Source organism: Cricetulus griseus, assembly GCF_003668045.3.
Source record: "Cricetulus griseus strain 17A/GY chromosome 1 unlocalized genomic scaffold, alternate assembly CriGri-PICRH-1.0 chr1_0, whole genome shotgun sequence".
In the NCBI taxonomy this organism is placed as follows: domain Eukaryota; kingdom Metazoa; phylum Chordata; class Mammalia; order Rodentia; family Cricetidae; genus Cricetulus; species Cricetulus griseus.
Window position 1 is genome coordinate 26,385,036 of NW_023276806.1, and position 21,440 is coordinate 26,406,475.

Here is a 21,440-nt window from a genome sequence, read left to right on the forward strand (position 1 = left end):
AAATAATATATTTCAATTTCTGTAATTTTATTTATATTTACATATGTGTACACGGTCATGTGTGCATACATAGATACGTGAGTATGAAAAATCAAATATAATCATCTACTAGATAACTGCTATTTTTACCACTACTTTTCCCCCTGCCTCTCACTAAGTTTTTTAAAAGCATCTAAATAATCAAGGTACTAGGTAAACAGTAGAGCTTTACAGTACTAGAGGGCCAAACAGCCTGGATCATGTTGCTAAGGCATTATTATAGACTTACATGATGAACACTTTCAAAGTCAATTTAACAAAATTTATTTTTATATGAATTAGTATTCTACCTTTTCCTGTTTTCCTCTATGCAATCATGTTCTCTGCCTCAGTTTCCTTATCTGTAAAACAATTCTGTAGTTGTTCCTGTTGTATAGTAGTATGATGAAGATTTTTAATTGCTATAAGTAACACCTGGACTAATGCCTAGTATGTAATAAGAACTCATAATGAGAGCTACCATTATATAAAAAGAATATTCTGCTCATAATCAACAAACAAATATTCTTAGAGCAAATAATTTTTAAAAGAAATGAACTAGCCAACTTCAAGTACAGTTTAGTATACTTTTCAGAAAAACAAAGAAAAGGTAAATATTTATGAAGGTATTCACCATTAGGTAGAAACATATGAAGCAGATATTTTTGTAATTTTTAAAAAGCGGCATGAGAAAGATGCCATACAACAGAGTTCAAGAGGAAGGGTTTTTTAAATTAGGGATAGGCCTCATAAAAAGTAGAAAGGGGAGGGGGAGAGACTGGCCTCCAGGGATAGGAGCAGTGGGAGAGAGAAGAGAGGCAGAGAGACAGAGAGGGAAACACACAGAGAGAAACAGAAAGAGAAAGATAGAAAGAGGGAGAGAAACAGAGAGAAAGAGAGAGAAATCAGAAAGAGAAATAGAAAGAGAGAAACAGAAAGAAACAAAGAGAGAAACAGAAACAGAGAAACAGAAACAGAGAGAGAAAACAAAAAGAGAAATAGAGAGAAACAGAGAGAGAGAAACAGAAAGAAACAGACAGAAAGAGAAAGAGAGAGAAAACAGAAAGAGAAATAGGAAGAGAAACAGAAAGAGGGAAAACAGAAAGAGAGAAACAGATAGAGAAAACAGAAAGAGAAATAGAAACACAAAGAGAAACAGAAAGAGGGGAACAGAAAGAGAAAGAAAGAAAGAAACAGGAAGAGAGAGAAACAGAAAGAGAGGGAAAGAGAAAGAAACAGAAAGAAGGAGAGAAAGAAAGTAAGGAGGATGGAAGGAGGGCAGGGCCCTTTTAAATGTGAACGTAGTGAATGTGCACAGGAGGCGCTCTTGGTGGCTGCAGCTGAGGACATATGCTGTCAAAACACCAAGGACAGATCTGTACAGATGCCTGAATACTAAGAAATATTTTATAGAAAAAACGGCTGAATGTCATAAAGTAGGTTTAGGTTTGACGTTGATTCATTTTTATACCTCCAAATTATTTCATATCAGAAAATCAGGCATTACTAAAGGCATTTAATTTAAAGGCATTTAATTTAAGATAATTCTAAGACATAGAACTTCAGCCTGCCATTAAGATTCCTAAACAATTCTAGCACGGTAAGTACTGTCATCATCAGCAACTTCAGGTGTGGAAGAACCTCATTATACGATCACAAAGGCAGTGAATACTGCTATCAAGCATTGGATTTCAACCAACTACTTTAGTTCTATTAAAAAAAGCATCTGCCACAGTAATAACGACTCCCTTCATTTAAAAGTTAGTCGTTTACTTTGAAGCATAAAAGCAAGTTCATGACTGCATGTCAATATTCTATATTTAAAATTACATCTTGAATTGAAGCAGTGAACATAAAATAATAAAAAACAACAAAAATCAAAAACCAAAACTTACCATGCTTTCCCCTAGAAATATCCACATATTGGCACAGTCTGGGATGGGTGATGGTCTTAAGGATTTGAAAGCGACCTAAAATTTTGATGGAATTTGGTGTGAGAGGAAGTCCGTTGCTCCCACAAACATCATGTGGGAGTGCCGAGGCACAGAAGGTAAAGGCACCCATGTCAGCATCCTTCAAAGGAAACATGTCTGCAGGACTGGGTCCTATTAGATGATCTAGAAAAGGAGATAATTGCTTATGACAGACAGACCCAACATTAATCCAGTATTTTCTCACTTGAAAATTAATATACAACTTAGAAAAATGCCACTGTGAACTATAAACAGTTTAAAAATTTCAAGACAACATATGAAAGAAAAAGATCCAAGCCTATGTTTATATTACAGCTCAAAATCATATTCAAAGATTTTCAATAATGGGAGAGATGACTGGAATTAGAGGGGCATTTGGGGGTGAGGTAGAAACCTAGTGCAATGGAAACCCCCAGGAATCCACAAGGGTGATGTTAGTCAATAGACTGCTAGTAATATGGGAAACTGAGTCTGAACCAGCCATCTTCTATAACCCGGCAAAGCTTCCAGGGGAGGAATTGTGACACTAATCCAGCCACAAAACCTTCAACCTACAATTTGTCCTGCATGCAAGATGTGCTGAGTTAAAGGTGGCTCAGAACTCGTGGAAGTGGTCTTCCAAGGATTGATCCAACTTGAGACCCGTGTATAGTTGTTTCTTACTCTTACTCTTGCCACTCAGCTCCCAAATAAACACACACTTATTCTTACTTATGAATGCCTGGCCTTGGCTTGACTTGTTTCTAGCCAGCTTTTCTTACTTCAATTAACCTGTTTCTTTTCTTCATTCTACCTTTCTTTATTCCATATGTCTCTCCCCCTCCACCCTTGCTGTCCTCTCCTTCTTTTCTTGCTCCTCCTCTTCCCTAGTTATTGCCTCTCTGCCTGCCAGACCTGCTTATCCCTCTCTCTGCCTAGCTATTGGTGTTCAGCTCTTTATTAGACCAATCAGCTTTACAGAGTTAAACAAATGCAGCATCAAAGAATGCAGAACATCTTTGCATCATTAAACCAATATTCCACAGCATAAATGAATGGAACACATCTTAAACTAATAGACCACAACACCCTCATCAGAAGGAGTCCATGCCTGACACTGCCTGGATGGCCAGGAACCGGAGACTGGAGAGTCCAGAGACTTAGGATAGAACCACATGACTGGCAAAAAAAAGTCAATGAAATAATTCCTAATGATTCTCTGCTACATTTGTAGACTGGAGCCTAGCATAGTCATCATCAGAGAGACTTCATCCAGCAAGTAGGTAAGGAAGGATTAGAGGAGTTGGAGGGGTCAAGGACACCACAAGAAAATGACGCATGGAATCAACTAACCAGGGCTCACAGAGGCTCACAAGGACTGAAACAATAATCCGGGAGCCTGTATTGGTCTGAAGTAGGTCCTCTAGGTATATGTTATGGTTGTGTAAATTGGTGTTCTTGTGGGACTCCTAACAGTGGGTGCTGGGGATGTCTCTGATCTTCTGCCTGCTCTTGGGACCCTTTTCCTCCTATTAGGTTGCCCGATTCAGCCTCAATGTGGGGATGTATCTAGTCCTATTATAACTTGACATGCCATGTTTGGTTGATATCTCTGGGAGGCCTGCCCTTTTCTGAAGGGAAAGGAGGAAGAGAGCAGGGACTGGGAGGAGAGGAGGGAGGGGAAACTATGGTCAGGATGTAATATATGAGAAAAAGAATAAATAATAAAGAAAAGAAAATAGGGAAACAAAAAGTTAGATTTCCAAATTATATACCTGCAATTGGGGAGGGGTGTTTGTTTTGTTGCTTTGTTGTTGTTGTTGTTTTGTTTTTTATACAGGATTCTCATCTATCCCAGACTGGCCTCTCCTCCCTATCCTTAAAGTCCTAATCCACCTGCCTTTACCTTTACTACATTTTCATATTAGTGAAGTTCCTCTTTTCCCCAAAGCTTCACTAACCTACTATCCTACTAGTGTAAGGACTGCAGGAAACAACGACAAAGTAAAGTCTGTACAAAAGAGCACCATCACAAAGACAGAAGCAAGGATATGGTGTGGAACGGTTAGAGGCCAACTTGGCCTCTTCAGATTTGGGGGCTTCACCTTTGAGAACCTGAACTGTGCTAAGCAGCAGTCAAAAGAAAGGCTGACATTAGATGATGTGAAATACTGAAGTATTAGAAGAGTCAGTTTTGCTACCAGCTCCCCAATATACATAGTCATTTATTTTCTAAATATATACAAGGGGAGTGAAAGGAAGCCAGGGGAGTGAAATGGAGGTAAATTATAACTGCTATAAATATTGGGAAGAGAGAGAAGGGGGGGCTGAGAGTGGGGGAGGAAGAGTCCTCTATTCTGGAATTTTTAGTGACCCAGTTAAGTTCCAGTTGTTTTAAAATGAGCATTCAATCAACAATCTTCTCCATATACATGAAACACCAGACAGTCAACCTTAACTCCTAAACACTGAACTGACGAGAATCATTGGGTAATTTAGAAGAGACTACAGGATAAAGAGCAAAGAAATGAGTGAGAAATGAAACAAAATTCAGCTGTATCTAGAGAGATTTGAGAAAATATTATATTCATTATGTAAAGCAAGAGAATATAAAATAAGACTTCATAAGAACAATGGCCAATACTCAGGAGAAAACAAATTTCTTGGTAATCAAGAAATTATGCTGTAATGTCGCACTAGAATTTCTAGCTACAATATAGTAAAAGTCAATAACTTGCAATCATGTAACTATAAAAAAATCATTCACACAAAGGCAACACCAAACAGTTCAAGTTGCCATACCAGAAGCACCACTCACACATCTATTATAAACACATTTTTCTAGGATGTAATTTAATAAAACAGGGGGAACAAACAACATGTAAACAAGAAAATTTACATAGTTCAGTAAGAATAAACCCAAAATGGATGCTATCCAGAAGAATTAAGGCACCATTTGCTTTAATTAAGCAAAATGCCATTGAATTCTAAGGGAAATACCTTCAAGCAGAGGCATGGAATGGGGGCTTCTATATATGCCACAGAAAAGTGTGAAGACTTACTCCAAAGAGAAACGGAAAGGCAAACAATAAAGTAAGGGAGTTTACAAAAGAAAAGGGGTTAAAAATATGTCCAAACACTCTACGAAATCAAGCATACTTACTGTTGGAGGGAAAGAAAACTGAATTAGGTTTGCTATTACAAAAATGCTCATGTAGTCATGATATTAAAACAAAAGGAAAATGTGATCTAGCACATTTCATGGGTCTGTACTGAGAAATAATTATAAATTCCTACGCCTGTGAACATTTGCTTTCAACACATAAGACAAACATTACACTTAGGGTCTATAATCAGCCTTGACAATGGATAAGTAGAGATCCAGCAGAAGAAAAATGCAGGTGTCCTTGGACTATACTATTTGCCAGACTACACCAGCTAATTAGTGATAGCTGTTTGCTTACCGATGCCACTTACTTTAAAAACTTAAAAGCCAGGTACCCATAGCCACAAGCATCTGATGGCCAACCAGGAGAGAAACTCCAGATTGCCTCAATCTGGTTTGGGCACCATTTTGACAATTCAAGAGAATTTGTGCTCCTTATAACAAAAATGATACACCTATTAGCACCATCACAGATACAATTATATCCAAATTAGGGAAGGAAGGTGGTGTCATAGTTCCCACAAATTTCCCTTTCCTGTGAAATGTTTTGATGACAGCATGTATGCATACCACCTCATATCCCATTTAAAACCCAGGCCTCAGACTTGCTCTATAAGAAGCTGTTAGAGCATGGGCTCCTTCTCTGTTCATTGGCTGCCCCCTTTCAGAACACAAGGACGGCAAACTTGGTAACTAAGGCAGGTGAATCTGCTTTTTGTGGTGATGAAGAGTCAAAACAGATTCTCAAAAGTTGATATGTAAATAGGTAAGATCACCATTCCAAATCTTGTAGATACTGTGGGCTGGCTTTAAAAAGGCAATAGTAAAAAGATCTAGAATTTTAATTTAATTTCTTCTATTTTTTTGTTTGTTTTATGGGACAGGGTTTTTCTGTGTAGCCTTGGCTGTCCTAGAAATTACTCTACAGACCAGGCTAGCCTTGAACTCAGAGATTGCCTGCCTCCGCCTCCGGAGTGCCAGGATTAAAGGTGTAAACCACCACCACTAGAAATTTTAATTTCTTGTTCAATAAACAGATCCCAAATCACAGAAATTATATCTAAATACCAGGCTTGAAGTCGTAGGAAAGATGAGACATAACTGCAGCATTTTAATATTCAATTTTACAACAAAATAGTGGGTTTCCAGTTATAGATCTTAATCGCATACAATTAAAAAAAATCAAGCACGTGTTTGATTGAAAAAGATAAAAACCACTTGCAAGCATAAAAACATTTAATTATTGCTCTACTTTACTTCTCAGGTGCACATAAAGCTCACAACCAGAAAACAGACATACATGCACGGGCTCACACTAGGTGGCTAGAAGAAGAAAATGCAAAAAAATAAAATGATGAGGTGAGAGAGTACCAGACGAAAGCCCCGTAAGCAGCTGGCTTGTGAAGTTTACTCAGGGGACACTTTGAAACTTCCAGGTTAAGCCCGAGGTTTTTGTAGCTGCTTGAGGACCACAAACAAGTCCCCCTGTTTCAATGAGCAAGAAGACAGACACAATATATCGACTCTGAAAGAGCTTGGAGACGAACGGGGGCTGAAATGGGCGGGAAATGTCAAAAACGGGGAGGAAAGACGCTGACTTTTATCTGGAGTAAGATCGCATTTGCATGTCCAAACTCGGGGGACTTGTGCTTCGAGGGGAAGGAGGTTTGGGGAGGAAGGCAGCAGCCAGCGGAGGCTGCACGGGGTGGCTCCGCAGAGGACTGCAGCCTGGCGGGTCACTCTGGGCACCTGACCGTCCCCTGTCCCTCGAGCCCCGCCCACGGCCACCACACAGAACACGGGGACCCCAGAGTACCTGCCTGAGTCTGGGGCCCGAGCTTAGGGGGCTGAGCTCCTAAGCGCCGAAGCCGTGCCCGGCGGCGCGACTCAGCGGCCCGTGCTCTGCATTTCAGGCGCCTCTACCACAGGCGGCTTTCGGAAGGTGACAGCCAGCCCGAGCGACGCCCGGGTTCGCGGCTCCGAACCCGGCCGGCAGCGCGCGCCGCGCTCGGCTGACAGCGCCCAGCGTCTCCTCCCCCTCGGCCGCTTCAGCTCGGCCACTACTCATGACGTCACGGCCAGCCTCGAGACGCCACCCCGAGGAAAGACCCCCCCCAACTTCCGGCCGCCTGCCTGCCCGTGGCCCGAACAGACCGCAAAATGTAGCGAGCGGGAAAGGGATGAGGGAGGGTTGGAGGGAGAAATGGAAAAATGAGAGCGTAGTGTGGCCCAAGAAGAGGACGAGCGCAGGAAGCGCGCGGCCGCTGTGGGGTGGATGTGTGAAGTTTTCAGGCGTTTACCGGGGACAGCCCCCGGGTCCTCTCCCCCCGCCCCCGCCACGCACCGGCTGAGGCTGCTCGGGAGGGAGCTGCGGTTCGCCGCTTCATGTGAGTGTCGCGAGACGGGCTGGGGTAGGTTGGTGGCGACCCAAAGTTGTGCTTCCTCTCCTCACCGCGGAGAGAGAGCCTGGCCTTGCAAGCGCTCGTGGGGAGCGTGGCCGTGCCTCCACCACGTGCCTCGAGAATCCAGGAAGAGCGGGGCCCCTTCCGATTGACCCAGGCTTTGCGACTGAACCGTGGCCCAGGGAAAGCGCGCTCCTGGAGGCGGGGGGTCGGTTCCCGAGCTCCTTTACTCCTAAGTGGGCGTGCGAAGGATTCCCAGTGTGTGTGTGTGTGTGTTAAAGAGGGCAGTTCATGGATTCCGCAAGTCTTAGAAGCGCCGGCTATCACTACACTCCAGGCAAGGTTTTAGTCATGAGGTAAAGATGCAAAAGCAAAGTAGGAAGGAAAATCAACAGAACGGACAGAAATTCCAGTCATGGCCTCTCAGCTTAGGTTTTAAAAAGTGAGACATTAATATTGACTTATGGGGGTGTATGCATGCCTGACCGAGTTTCTGTGCAAAATTGTCTGCAGGTGACCACGGAGGCTTGAAAGCACCAGGCCGTCCCCCGGAACTGGGTTACCAGTGATTGTGAGTGCTGGGAACTGAACCTGGGTTCCCTGCAACAGCAGTAAGCGCCTTTAACTGCTGAGCGATCCCTCCAGCACCCATACCGTATTTTAGATTATAAATACCGATCAGAAAAAGTATTAACAGTAAAGAAAGGTTTGTTATATGGGACTGTAATGTGGCCAAAGAAGAAGGTTCTCAAGGAAAAGATGGCTTTCTAGGAAGGAGGTGACACAGATGAAATGAACATGCAGATAGATAAACTTCAGGAATTGCCATCAGTCAGAAGGCCCAGCCATTCCAAAGGCCATGAAACAAAATATCAGGGAAGCCTGGGGGCTCAGAATTGAGAGAAGGAATCAAAGATGGAAGGCAGTCTGAGAGCCGGCAGGCTAAATACCGGGTGAGGTGGGGGAGGGAAAGCCACTAGAAGGATTTTAATAGCCAAGTGATGTTATCCAATTTCTTGAGTCAGTAGACTGAGGACAGAAGTAATTAAGGTAATCAGAAGGCTTTTGTTTTCTTGAAGGAAACATAATAGTGACTTCAAGACAGGTACTAAGATGTGTCCAGTCATTTTCTTGGGGTACACAGTGAACATACACAAAGGAACTATGAATGACGGTTTATTTTCACTAAGTAGGCTTTGGGAAACACATTAAATGACTTCTGTAACTTTTAGAATGATGAACGTAAGATTGTGGTTTTGCCATTTGAAACTTGAATGAGTCTAGACAAGACACGTGATTTCTCCAAGTCTATAAAGTAACGATGACATCTTACAAGGTAAAGATGGAATGCCAACTAAAGTATCTTATCTGCATTCTTGAATTAGAAGTGAGTGAGATAGTGTGGTGGAAGCTTGGTGTGGTGGTGCCCACCTTTAATCCTAGTCTGAAAAGGCAGAGGCAAGTGGATCTCTGTGAGTTCCAGGTCAGCCTGGGCTATGAAGTGAGGTACTGGGTAGCCAGAGCTGTTATTTAGAAAAACCAAGTCTTGAAAAAACTGCACTAATAGAGATAGTTCAGTTGTACAGTAAGACAGTCACGTACATTTTACTGGGAGAAAGGGTTTTAGATTAATTAGCTATAACATAAAATATGGGTTATCATTTCATAGTAATCAATCCTATAGCCACCTTCTCACTTCATTGTCATCATTTAATATCTCTATGACTTCCTGTGCCCTCATTAGTAAAGAGAAAACTCTGTTTAGGGGCCAAAAAAATCTAGAATAAATAGGAACTTTCACAGAAAACACTTTTAGGCTTTCTGAGGGTTTTAGCAAAGGTTGGTGTAAAAAGTTAGCTGTGAAGGGGATGCCAGGTGAATTTGGCGCATGCCTTTAATCCCAGCACTCGGGAGGCAGAGGCAGACAGATGTCTGTGACTTTAAGGCTAGCCTGGTCCACAGAGTGAATTCCAGGACATGCTCCAGAGACACACTGTCTCGAAAAACAAACAAAACAAAACAAAAATTACCTGTGGGATTGATGCTAATTGCTAAATATAGTTTGTTTCTGAAGTATATTGTTCTCATATTTAATTGTAATACTTATCTTTATTCTGACTTTTGATACATTGTGTTAAATACCAGCAGGAATTTTAAAGTGATTCTATAAGTGCTGTACCATGTTTCTGTACAATAACTTGGCAGTTAGATTATGGAGCAATTGGGGTAATGTTTGGAAGGTAAAATTAGGACTGAAGTGAACAAGAGAAAAAAGATACTGCTATGATTACTACTAATATTGAAACACATCTTTCCTTATATTTATGTATCTTTAATTGGAATATATTTTAATGTTATTGACATCTTAAGATCGTTGTAAATGGTGACAAAGTTTTCATTGTGTCATTTATAAATAATTCATCCGAAGTGTTAATGTTGATATTCTGTTGTGTGCCATGTTGGTATGTAGCTATTAAGAATAATTTCTATTTTATGTATACTTTCAGTGATTATGATTTAGAGTTAAAATGAAGTTACTGTGTATTCAGAAATACAGGAAAACTAAGTAGTAATATAAAACAAGAACGTTTTCCAGTAAATATAAATATATATTAGACTTACTAGAATGGCTTACAGATTGTGGTCCAGCTAGTCCATCAGTGGCTGTCTACCAATGGAAGGTCCAAGAATCTAGTAGTTGTTCAGTTCATGCCACTGAATTTTCAGCTGGTCTTAAGTATGCAACAGAATTCCAAAGAAATAGACTCTAATGCCAATGAAGGAATGGAGTGAGAACAATTAGGCAAAGAGAGCAAGCTTCCTACTTCTATGTCCCTTACGTAACCTGCCAGCAGGTGTGGCCCAGATTAAAGGTGGGTCTTCTCAGGTCTAATAATTAAGAAAAAAATCCTTCATAGGTGTGCCCAGCTGCTTATAGTTAATTCCACATGTAGTCAGGTTGACAACCGAGAATGCCATCAAAATGTGTCTAAGGGAGGGATAAAGAGCATTGGAATCTACAATCTATGTGTAAAGGAATTTCAATCGTATATGCTGTTGCTGTATGTATAAATGAAACTACAACAATAGAGCGTGTTGTGAAGCCATTTTATACTTGATAGCGTTGTAGATGTGATGAAATTGAGTGCTGAGAGGTATTATATCTAAGAAAAACATGTTTTTACATAATTGTTACTCTGAAGTAGTGAAATTGGGAATTCAGAGAGGGGCATTTCCAAATTTGTGTAGAACTCTGGTGCTATAAAGTAAAATTAAAAGTCTACACGTAAAACTTTCATTTCCATTAACTTTTGATAAAAATATTGGTTTTCTAACTTTTAGAACCTGGTGCCAGAGTAATTGGTGGTTAAAAGAAGTCACAAGTAACTTGGATGAAGTAGGAATTTCAACTAAGGAGATACTGAGGTGATGAAAAATACAGCAAAGATAGGAATCTCTAAAAGTCATAGCTTATGTTGTGTTTTACTCTTTCATGTGTGCTCTAAAATCATGTACTTGATATTGTGTGTAAGGAGCTTCATATGTTTAATGGCTCTCTGTGTTTCATGAAATATGATTACAAGTTAGGACACAATTAATGTCGTGAAACAATTTCTATAATGCCTTTTCAATTTTTTATTATTAGTAAAGAAAGCAGGTTTTTGTTTTCATCAGTAAAGTACAAAAATATATTGGATGTATTGCCTTCTCTGCCCTTTTTTTCTTTCTCCATCAAGTTCTTATGTGTGCATGTATTGTACATACAATTAAGTATTAAATCTATTTTAATCTCATATTTTTAGCAAATTGCTACAGGGAATAAGGAAGTGTCTCTCAAACCATCTAGACAATACAAGTTCCAGTAAATGCTAGTGGATGCTGTTCCCTTCAGATTCCATCATTAACCACATTGGAAAATGCTTGATAATTATGTTTGGAGATAATGCAGCATGCTCATTAAAAGCATTAGCTCCAGCATCAGACAGACTGGGGTTTCAATCCTCATTTACTAAATAACTATACTACCTGGGCAAATTAATTTTAATTCTAGTTGTCTTCTGTGTTTAATAGGGATGCAATATTCATCAATGATCCTTGTACTTAGCCAGCAAGTACTAAATATTCCATAGGTATCACATGTTATTCCTATTATCTGTGAGAAATGTTGTGCATATTAGCATATTAAAAGCTCCAGCCGGTCATTAGTGGCTCACTTCTTTAATCCCAGCACTTGGGAGGCAGAGGCAGTCAGATCTCTGAGTTCGAGGCCATCCTGGTCTACTGAGGGAGTGCCAGGATAGGTTCCAAAGCTACAAAGAGAAACCTTGTCTCAAAAAACAAACAAACAGACAAATAAATAAATAAATTTAAGAAAGCTCTAAACACACTAAAAGACTTTTAAAACATCTATACCAAACTGACCAACAGTGTTCAGGCAACAGGTGAAGAAAAGGCCGGGTGTAGGGGCAAGAAAGTAGGGGAAAGGATCCTAATATAAATTAACAAAGTGAAGCAGGGAGCTGTTGGATACATAGTCTGTTGAGTGTTTTTCACTTCAGGTTTGTTGACTGTAACCACTTTTTCTAAGAATTGTATTTTTTCCTCAGTGCTGCAAATTGCTAGTAAACACTAACAAAAACTTAGGTATCTGTTACTATGACAAAACATTGACCAAAAACAACTTGGGCAAAAACGAGTTTTGTTTCTGCTTACCCTTTCAGGTATTGGTGAAGTCAGGCTGGCCCTCAAGGCAGGAACGTGAGGCAGAAACCAGGGAGGACTAGTGCATCAAGCTAGCTCTCCTGCTCTTCATTCATTGAGCTGGTTTTCTTAGTAGCTCAGGACCACCTGCCCCCTCACAAGGAGTTCAGGCTGCAGTCTAGTCTGTGTGATTCTGTCTAGTTTCCTTTCTCCAGTAGTTTGCTCAGTAAGTTCAGATCTTTATAAGCTCCACAGTCATATGGCAATTCCTGTTTGGAGATTAAGTATGCAAAGGTTTTCAAGTGGCTTCAATGTATTTATTACTAAGGCCAGGACAACTCAGAGAAGTTAACCCCCCAGTCTGAACTAGAGCAGTGATAACTTAACAGTCTGTATGCCGAAGGCAGATTGACAAGGGCAGAGCCAAATTATATCAGTCTGGAAGTTACATTTTTATTATTTATGACTGTAACTCTTCAGAAAAAAATATTAAAATGGTAACTAGAGAATAGAAAAAAAATAGCAACACTAAGCACCCCATTGTGTCATAGTTCTTGAAGGTAAAGATTGTCTGGATACCTTTTTTGGTGTATTCTAAGAATTTTTCTCAGTGCCCTACATATGGTAGTTTAGCCACCATATCTTCTGTGTGCCAAAAGTCTTAATTAGTTATGCCATACCATTTTGCCTTTATCAACATGGTGATACACACACACCCACACACCCACCCACCCCCCCCACACACACACCCCTCTCTTTCACAATGGGGAAAAACTCAGTGGTTAAATAAATTGTTCAAGATCACTCAGCTGTTAAGTGGCCAAGGTGTTTTGATCTGGCCTCTATGACTTCCTCGTCTGTTACTGTTGCAGTACATTTTTAATATGTATGAGGAGTGACAATAGCACACACTATTCCTCTTCTCAAGTACTCGTTGTTAAGGTATTTATAATTTGAAGATTACATTTAATAGTATGTTATGTTATCACTATGGTAAATGTGGTTTGAATAGGAATGGCCCCCATAGACTCCTGTATTTGAATGCTTGGTCACCAGGGAATGGCACTGCTATATGTGGCCTAGTTGGAGGAAGGGTGTCACTGGGGGTGAGCTTTGAGGTTTCAAATGCTCAAGCCAGGTTCAGTGTCTCTTGCTGCATGCTAATTCAGATGTAGAACTTAAATGTTTTCTTTACAAGAGTATCTATGATCATTGAGTCTCTTCACAGCAATAAAATCTAACTAGGACAGTAGACTAAAGTGGAAATGAATTAAAAGATTGTTATTAAGTCAAAAACTGAACTCCCAAGAGAGTATATCAATTTTTCTTATCTTTGTATATCCATTTATTTTTTCCTCTAAGACCCCAACTCTGCAAATATTTGAGAAATGAGATTGTATTGTGTTTATTTTGCTTAAAATGGAAGAATTTAAAGGGCTATCTTTACTTTGAATTTATGTACGTTGTTGTCTGTGTTTTTAATGGCTAAAATAAGAGCTTGTAGAGAGCACACAGTTCACTGTTGCTTTTCCAATATTAAATTCCTGTTTGTATGTTCCATGTTATTATCAACTTGTTTTATAGAATTTTATTTTGGGTTTTGCTTGTCCCTTCATATATTGTCAATCTTAGGGTATTTTGGAGATTGATTTTCTTATGAAAAACGTAAACATTTTGAACATTTAAAATGTAGGGTTGATATTAAATGGTCATTTGACATTTTAAAGCAGTCATATGTTACTTGTTGAACAGTTTTTATTATAAAATCATTTAGTGAATGGTTTCCTCTATTGAAAATCAGGATTATTTCTGCAATGTTTTTGTCATTGTTTTATTTTTTAACTAGAAATTGGTAGTGAATCAGACAAATAAGGATAACTTACTATTAATAGTGCTTAGTCTCTGTTCTGAGCATATTTATCTTAACAGCAGCCAGTTTAACACAGTGAGTTCATCTCAGAATGCTCACTTACATGCATTTTACTGACTAAACAATTCTTTGTATTTATTTGTAATTGTATTTGTAAATTACAAATAAATAAAAATTTTAAAATAATTGTAAAAATTCTAAATTTGTTGCAAAGATCATTGTTAGGTCTCAGTAGTCCATATATCTAGACATGAGCTCAATCTAGTCAATAGAAGGATTTCTGGCATAATAAAGAAATGTTAGGTAAAAGCCTATATTCTTCAGGAACTTGTGAAATGGTTCCCATTTACCAAAAGTAGTCATTTTCCTCATCTTCATGGAAAAGGGACATACTGTGGTTTATCAGTATGTCCAAGTGCATGCTGGCCTCTAGGCTCCCTCAGTGACACAAGTCTCTGTGACACATTTCCAAGTCCATGCTGGCATTGTGCACTTCCCTGCCCCAGCTCCTAGTCCTCTTTATAATCTACATTATTTGTTCACTCCCCAGACACACACACGCTCTTTCATCTTTTGCTGTCTGTTCTCTATCTTTTGCTATCTTGATGTCCTCTATTCTTTCCTGCTCTCCTGCTTCCCTAACCTGTCCATGACCAGTCTTCTTTCCCTTTATTCTGGACTCTTCCAGATGCCGCCAGATATTTTGTCATATTAAGAGTAAAGTCTTCCCATGATAATGGAGTGGTCATGTGAGCAGTTTCTGTACTGTGCCCCCTTGTATACACTCGTGATATGTATATAACTTCTGAGTGGACACATGATTAACTCTTGTGTTGATATTTTTCCTAACTCTTGAGTTTTGCCTTTTAATAGTTAGCTTTCCTTTTTCATACTTGTCCTGGAAATTTTTGTTGCACATAACTCAACAAACAGTGAGCATATCCAGTACTGGAAAAGTGCAGTCTAGAGGAGGGAGGGAGCCAGCAGTTCTGATTGCTTTGGAACACAGGTGTGTTCTCACTAGTTCAGCGAATGTTACTGTGTCCCCTTCCTATAGTGTAGGTACTGAGCTCATTTTAGGATACTCTATAGCATTTAAGGCTTTAAAGTTTTCCAGCCTTAAATCTGGTTAAATCGTATTTATTTTCTGCATTGAAGAACAAAGTACATTGTAAAATAGATTATTCTTCCAAACAGATACAGGCATTAGTCTTAACATTTCTGCCCTATTTGGTTTTTTGTTTTGATTTTTTCTGTTTCTTTTTGTGTGTATGTGTGGTGTGTGTTGTAATCTTGTGTGTGAGCACATGAGTGCATGTGGTTGCTGCCAGGTAAGGCTTGTGCGGGACAGTTTTCTTAGGGTACCTCCTGCCTCCTTCCAAGGCTAGGATTGCATGTGGCTGCTCTGCCTACAGGCATGTACATGGGTCCTCTGTTTGTGTGACAAGCACTAACCACAGGCCCTGCTGGCTCTTGTTCTCTGAAGGAAGTGTGTTGAAGGTACTGATCAATGATAGGAGAAAAGGTTTCCCCGCAGTTGCTTTCTCCGTTGTCCTATAAAATAAGTGTGCTCGTTCCTTCCTCAGTATGTTCATTACTTTCATTTTTGATTTAGGATTTTCTGCCGATTCTGGGCAAAGATGGCCACCAATGATGCTGTTCTGAAGAGACTAGAGCAGAAGGGTGCAGAGGCTGACCAGATCATTGAGTATCTCAAGCAGCAGGTTGCTCTTCTCAAGGAGAAAGCAGGTAAGAACATTTATACTTTCTAAGGAAATAACCTAAATTCTAGTAATGACAGCTAAATGTTTACTGTGTAAATTGTAACTTGAGCATTCTAATTATGGCTTTTAGATTCCTTTAATTTTGACTTTACAAATATTGTAGGATTATGATAAATTAGAATTGATATATAGTAAATGACATGTTTTGCTTTCTGTTATGGTAAAATACCAAAAGTGACTTGATTAGGAAAGGGTTTATTTCAGCTTGCAGCTTTTAGTCTATCATGAAAGGAGGAGGCAGGAACCGAAGAGGAGGCCATAGAAGAACACTGCTTACTGGCTTGATTTCCATGACTTGCTTAATTTTTTTCTTGTACAATCAGGACCACCTGCCCAGGGGAGGCACCACCTCAGTTCAGACTCTCCCACAGTAATCATTAGTCAAGAAAATGTCCACAGTCCAGTCTGAGGAGGCTTTTCTCAATTGAAGTTCATTTTATAAAAATGATTGATTTTTTTTTCTTTTTCTTTTTTTTTTCTTTTCTTTTTTTGAGACATGGTTTCTCTGTGTAACAATCCTGGCTATCCTGGAACTCACTTTGAGGATCAGACTGGCCACGAACTCAAAGAGATCCACCTGCCTCTGCCTCCTGAGTGTTGGGATTAAAGGCATTCACCGAAACACCCAGTTTAACTTTTGTCAAGACAAAAAAAACTAACCAAGGCAGTACATAAGTAATTTGAGAAAGTAATACAGTATTTTAGTACTGATAAAAGATGAGTCTATTGTTTAAAATTAGTTGCTGTATTATTAGAGGTTAATGCATAAAATTGGGAATATAGTGAAATCAAATATTAATAGTTTATTTTATGGGTCAAGATATGTTTTTCATATTCTTTATTCTTTGAGGTTTTTGAGAAATTGCTGCAGTGTTTACAAAAACTTCTAGTATTTGCCTTATGATTCTCAGTCTTCTTTCCAGTAATAAGGTAAAGAAATTGAAGGTGATCTCCGTGAACTAGTAAATATTGTAAATAAAATTTCCTTCATAAATATGGCTGTTTCAGTCAGTGCTCTGCAGCTGTGAGAAGACACCATGATCATGGCAGCCCTTATAAAGGAAAACACTTGATTGGTGCTAGCTTACAGTCAAAGGGTTAGCCCATTATACTTGTGGGGAGGAGTATGGTGGCATGCCTTCTAATAGTGTCACTCCCTATGAGCCAAGCATTCAAACACATGACTTTATGGGGGCACACCTATTCAAACCAACACATTCCAGTCCCTGGCCCCCTTAGGATTGATTCCATACCACTATGCAGAAAAGCATTCAGGCCAACTTAAAAAGTCCTCACTCTTAGTATTCTGACACACCTGCTCTGCCTCCTGGAGACCTGGCAGAGTATATCACCACTCAAACATCTTCATCTACATCTATGCCCCCTTTAAAAGGTGGAACCCCACCTGTTCTCTCCCTTTTTCTTCTTCCTTCCCTCATCCATATCTTTCCCTTTTTCTCTCTAGCTCTCTGCCTCTCTCTGTACCTGTCTCTCCCTCCCTCTCCCTCCTTTCTTCCCTTCCTCTCTTTCTCTCTCTCTAGCTTTCTGCCTTTTTGTATATGTCTCTTTCTCTCCCTCTCTCCCTCCCTTTGCTCCCCCCCCCCCAATAAACTCTTCACATGAGCTGCTCTGTGTGGTGTGTCTGTCTCTCACCCACCACGGTTTAGATCCAACTTGCCCAGGTTCCTCCTGCGCCATAACATAACATAATACCCACAGTCTGTAACAGTCTCAGACTTGTTTAAAAGTTCAAAGTCTCTTCTGACATTCATGCAATCTCTTAACTGTGAAATAAAAAAGCAAAATAAAAATATAAAATAAAAGCAAAATTAAAACTATAAAAGCTTTGCAAATTACCTACTTTTAACATTCAACGGCACAAGAAATTACCATTCCAAAAAGAGCATCATATGGAAATAGTGGACCAAAGCAAGACCAAAAACCAGCTGGACAAACTTTAAACTCTGCATCACCATGTCTGATGTCAAAACACTCTTCATATCTCCAAGTCCTTTTAAGTTTTGTTGACTACAATTCTCTTAAGGTTGTTCCAGTCCCTGTTAGAAGCTTTCCTCAGTAGGTATTGTTAACATCCAGGGACAACTTGGCCCCACCCCTTAGGGACCTGGTACAGTTTAAGAGACAAGCTCTGCCTACTCTACCCACCTCCTTCTCTTTCCCTTCTCTTTCCTTTCCCTACTCCTTTCCCTTCCCCTAGTAAAGCTTCTTTCCCATGTAGGTTCTGCCTGCATGCTGTATTTGTCTCTCACCCACCATGGGATGCGTACTCTAGGGTTCCCCTCCAGCCGCAAATCATATCATAACAGGTGTCCCATGGCTGTGGCATCTCCAGCCTTTTGGGGTCTCCAGGACAATTCAGAGTTTCACCTTCACAGCTTTACACTTGGCCTCTGTAGCCCTCCAGACAGGGATACCCCTGTCACATGCTTGGCCTCAGCAGCTTTCCTTAGTCATAATCCCTTTCTTCCAGCCTTGACTCTAAAGCTAGAACCTCTTGCCTTTGGCAGCCAAGTTCTGCTGCTTTCTAGGACTGAAACATGTCCCCTTCGTTCAATTGTATTTTCATTAGCTTCTGTTTTCTTTGGTTTCCTTCACTGCCTAAAGTTGGCTGTCTTAGAACCCACTCTGTAGACTGGGCTGACCTTGAATTTAGAGATTGTCCAGCCTGTTTTCTGAGTGTTGGGATTAAAGGCATGCACCACCACACCCTGCTCTTAGCTTTTCTTTAGTTCCTTTTCACAGGTGGGAAGTTTAGCTGGGTGGGTTCTTGCCTGAGGTCATCACTCCCTTTATTCCGTCTGTTGTTCTTAATGCTTATCTTCTAGAACATAAAATTTAACTCCATTCCACTTCTTGGTGCTGCTTTTTTCCTCAGTCAGTACATTTTTTAATTTTTCTTGTTCAGCTTGCTCCTTTATGTTATAAATCTTCAACAGTAGTAACCACAAGACACCAACAATAGTAACCACTAGACTCTCTTAAGATTCTTTTCCAATGCAATTAATCCAAAACTATTCACTTTTGTCTCAGACAGACTTTGAGGACAATGGCAAAAGCAGCCACATTCTTATCCTGAATATTACAAGACTAGTCTCTAGGCCACATACTAAAATTCTCCTCTGAAACCTCTTGAGCCAGGGCTCCACAGTTCAAATCACCCTTAGCACAACTGTCTTCAATGTTCTAGCTAGTATGGCCCATTCAGCCCCACTTAAAGCATTCAGCCGCTTTTCTAATCCAAACTCCCAAAGTCCACATTCCTTCAAACAAAAACATAGCCAGCCTATCCCAACAATACCCCAGTTCCTGGTACCAACTACTGTCTTAGTTAGGATTTTATTGCTGTGATGACCATGACAATTCTTATAAAGAAGATCATCTAATTGAGGCTGGCTTACAGTTTTCAGAGCTTTAGTCCGTTACCAACTTGGTGGGACATGGCTGTGTTCAGGCAATAGTGGTGTTATTGTTTTGTTTAAAAAGAAGAAAAGAGAAATATTGAGACACACATATTGACTATAAGTTTATTATAAGGCCTGGTAGAATGGGGAGACTAAGAAGAGGAACAGGGTAATGGCTGACCTCCATGGCCGGTCGCCATAGAGAGACAGAGCGAGAGCATAGGTGGGGGACAGAATAGCACAGAGAACGGGAACAGAGAGGGGGGGGGGGTTTAAAGGTGCAGGGGCCTATCTTTTAAAGGGGTCCTCTGCACCTGCGTGCAGACTTCTTTCCCATGGAACCTTGGGCTGACCAGGGTATTGCCTGAGCGGATTCCACCAGGTAACAGGGGCAGGCCAGCATAATGCCTGAACCTTTCAGGTGGTGCTGGAGAAAGCTGAGAATTCTACATCTTGACTCACAGGCAGCAGCGGGAGACTGCCATGCTAGGCCTAGCTTGCCCCAAAACTTGAAAGCCTTCCTTTAACAAGATCACACCTACTCCAACAAGGCCACACCTCTTATTAGTGTTATTCTCTATGGGTCAAGTATTTAAACGAAGCAGTCTATTGGGGGCCTTTTCTATTCAGCACCACAATGGCCATTTATTGCCAGGTGGTGGTGGTGCATTCCTTTTATCCCAGCACTCAGGAGGCAGAGGCAGTATGACTTGGAGGCCAGCCTTTGTCTATAGAGTTAGTTCCACAACAGCCAGGGCTACACAGAGAAACCTGAAAGGTTCAGTCTGTAATGCTGATCGGCAATATCTCTTTAAGAGACAGCCCCCGGCCCCCGCCCCCCCCCCAGGGACATGCCATCACCACATCACCCACCACGCATGTGTGAGGACTCTGGGCATGCGTGGAATCTCAGTGCGCATGCACAGTCTTCCTTTTAAAAGTTCCAGCTTCCCTGCTCGTCTCTGTCTCTCTCTTTCTCTCTCTCTCTCTCTCTCTCTCTGCTCTCTCTGCTCTCTCTGCTCTCTCTCACCTACGCACTCTCTGCCTCTTTATGGCGTTCCTCTTCTCTCTTAGTCTCCCTACTCTGCCAGGCCTATAATAAACCGGTTAACATGTCTCATCTGCCTCTTTTTCTCTTTTTCTTTATCTTTAATTTAAACAAAAACATAATAAAACCTTGTGTCAAAAAAAACAAAAAATCATGACTATTTCCTAGAAACTTAACTAACATTTCAGTTTTTCTAATTAAAAAGTAAAGAATAGTTCTAACTCTGTAGTTTCATTGTTATTCTTTGTAGCCTAATCCTGTCATTCCTAGTTTATGTCCCACATTATAAAATACTTAATATTTTTTAAAGAAAACACTTTTAATAAAATAGCCATCTTTAGCTTAAAGATTTAAGTCATAACAACCTTATATATAAAAGACTTTCTAAGTAATAGTAATAATGTATATTTTGATGAAAAATATCACAGCATCACATCAAGTACTAGCAGAATGGGGCACCATGTGCTATGTGATTAACACGAAAAGAATTTCCAGTGTGATGTTAACTAATTCCAGGGGTGTATTTAGTCTGCCTTTGCTCAAGCATCTCATGCCAGATGTGGTTTTGTATTTGATTTACTCTAAGAATGAAGAATATGGGCTAGGGTGTGACTGAGTGGTAGGTAGCCTGTATAATACATGTTTGGGGCTTTGGGTGTGATCCTAGCACAGAAGAAGAAAAAGGTGAATGATTATTTACATCAAGCCCTCAGTGAAAGAGAGCACGATGTACATTTTGTGGTGTTTGAGTTCTAAAAATTCCAGATGTAATAAAAATGTTTCAAAATACATTTTTTGTATATGTAGTAGCTAGGGTCCAGGCTAAAATAACTATTTACACGGTTTGCAGGAATAAATATACAATTGCATACTAGAAAGTCCAGCTGGAGCTGGGAGGTGGTGTGTCTTTGATCCCAGCACTTGGGAGGCAGAGGCAGGGAGCTCTCTGAGTTCAAGGCCAGTCTGGTCTACAGAGTAAGTTAGTTTCGGGACAGCCAGTACTGTTACATAGAGAAACCCTGTTCTGAAAAGCAAAAAAAAAAAAAAAAAAAGGAAAAGAAAGTCCAGTTGGACCTC

General features: G+C 40.2%; 2 protein-coding genes across 6 annotated transcripts in view; one reads left to right on the plus strand and one right to left on the minus strand.

The window, feature by feature from the left end:
• The window catches only part of Tbck (TBC1 domain containing kinase), a 143,150-nt gene extending 135,956 nt beyond the window's left edge, over positions 1–7,194 (minus strand). For 3 of the 5 annotated variants that reach the window (XM_035452000.1, XM_027395732.2, XM_027395730.2), the window contains exons 1-2: positions 6,953–7,193; positions 1,914–2,135 (exon numbers count right to left, since the gene is read on the minus strand). In XM_035452000.1, coding sequence (XP_035307891.1) covers positions 1,914–2,106 — 193 coding nt within the window. In that variant the 5' untranslated portion in view covers positions 2,107–2,135; positions 6,953–7,193. Of the gene's footprint in view, positions 1–1,913; positions 2,136–6,952 lie in introns of all 5 variants that reach the window. The other 2 variants (XM_035451999.1, XM_027395731.2) reach the window with 2 other exon arrangements.
• Positions 7,195–7,330: 136 nt separating this feature from the next.
• The window catches only part of Aimp1 (aminoacyl tRNA synthetase complex interacting multifunctional protein 1), a 28,207-nt gene continuing 14,097 nt past the window's right edge, over positions 7,331–21,440 (plus strand). Inside the window, 3 exon segments of the mRNA NM_001244267.1 lie at positions 7,331–7,508; positions 7,511–7,523; positions 15,725–15,858. Coding sequence (NP_001231196.1) covers positions 7,412–7,508; positions 7,511–7,523; positions 15,725–15,858 — 244 coding nt within the window. The 5' untranslated portion in view covers positions 7,331–7,411.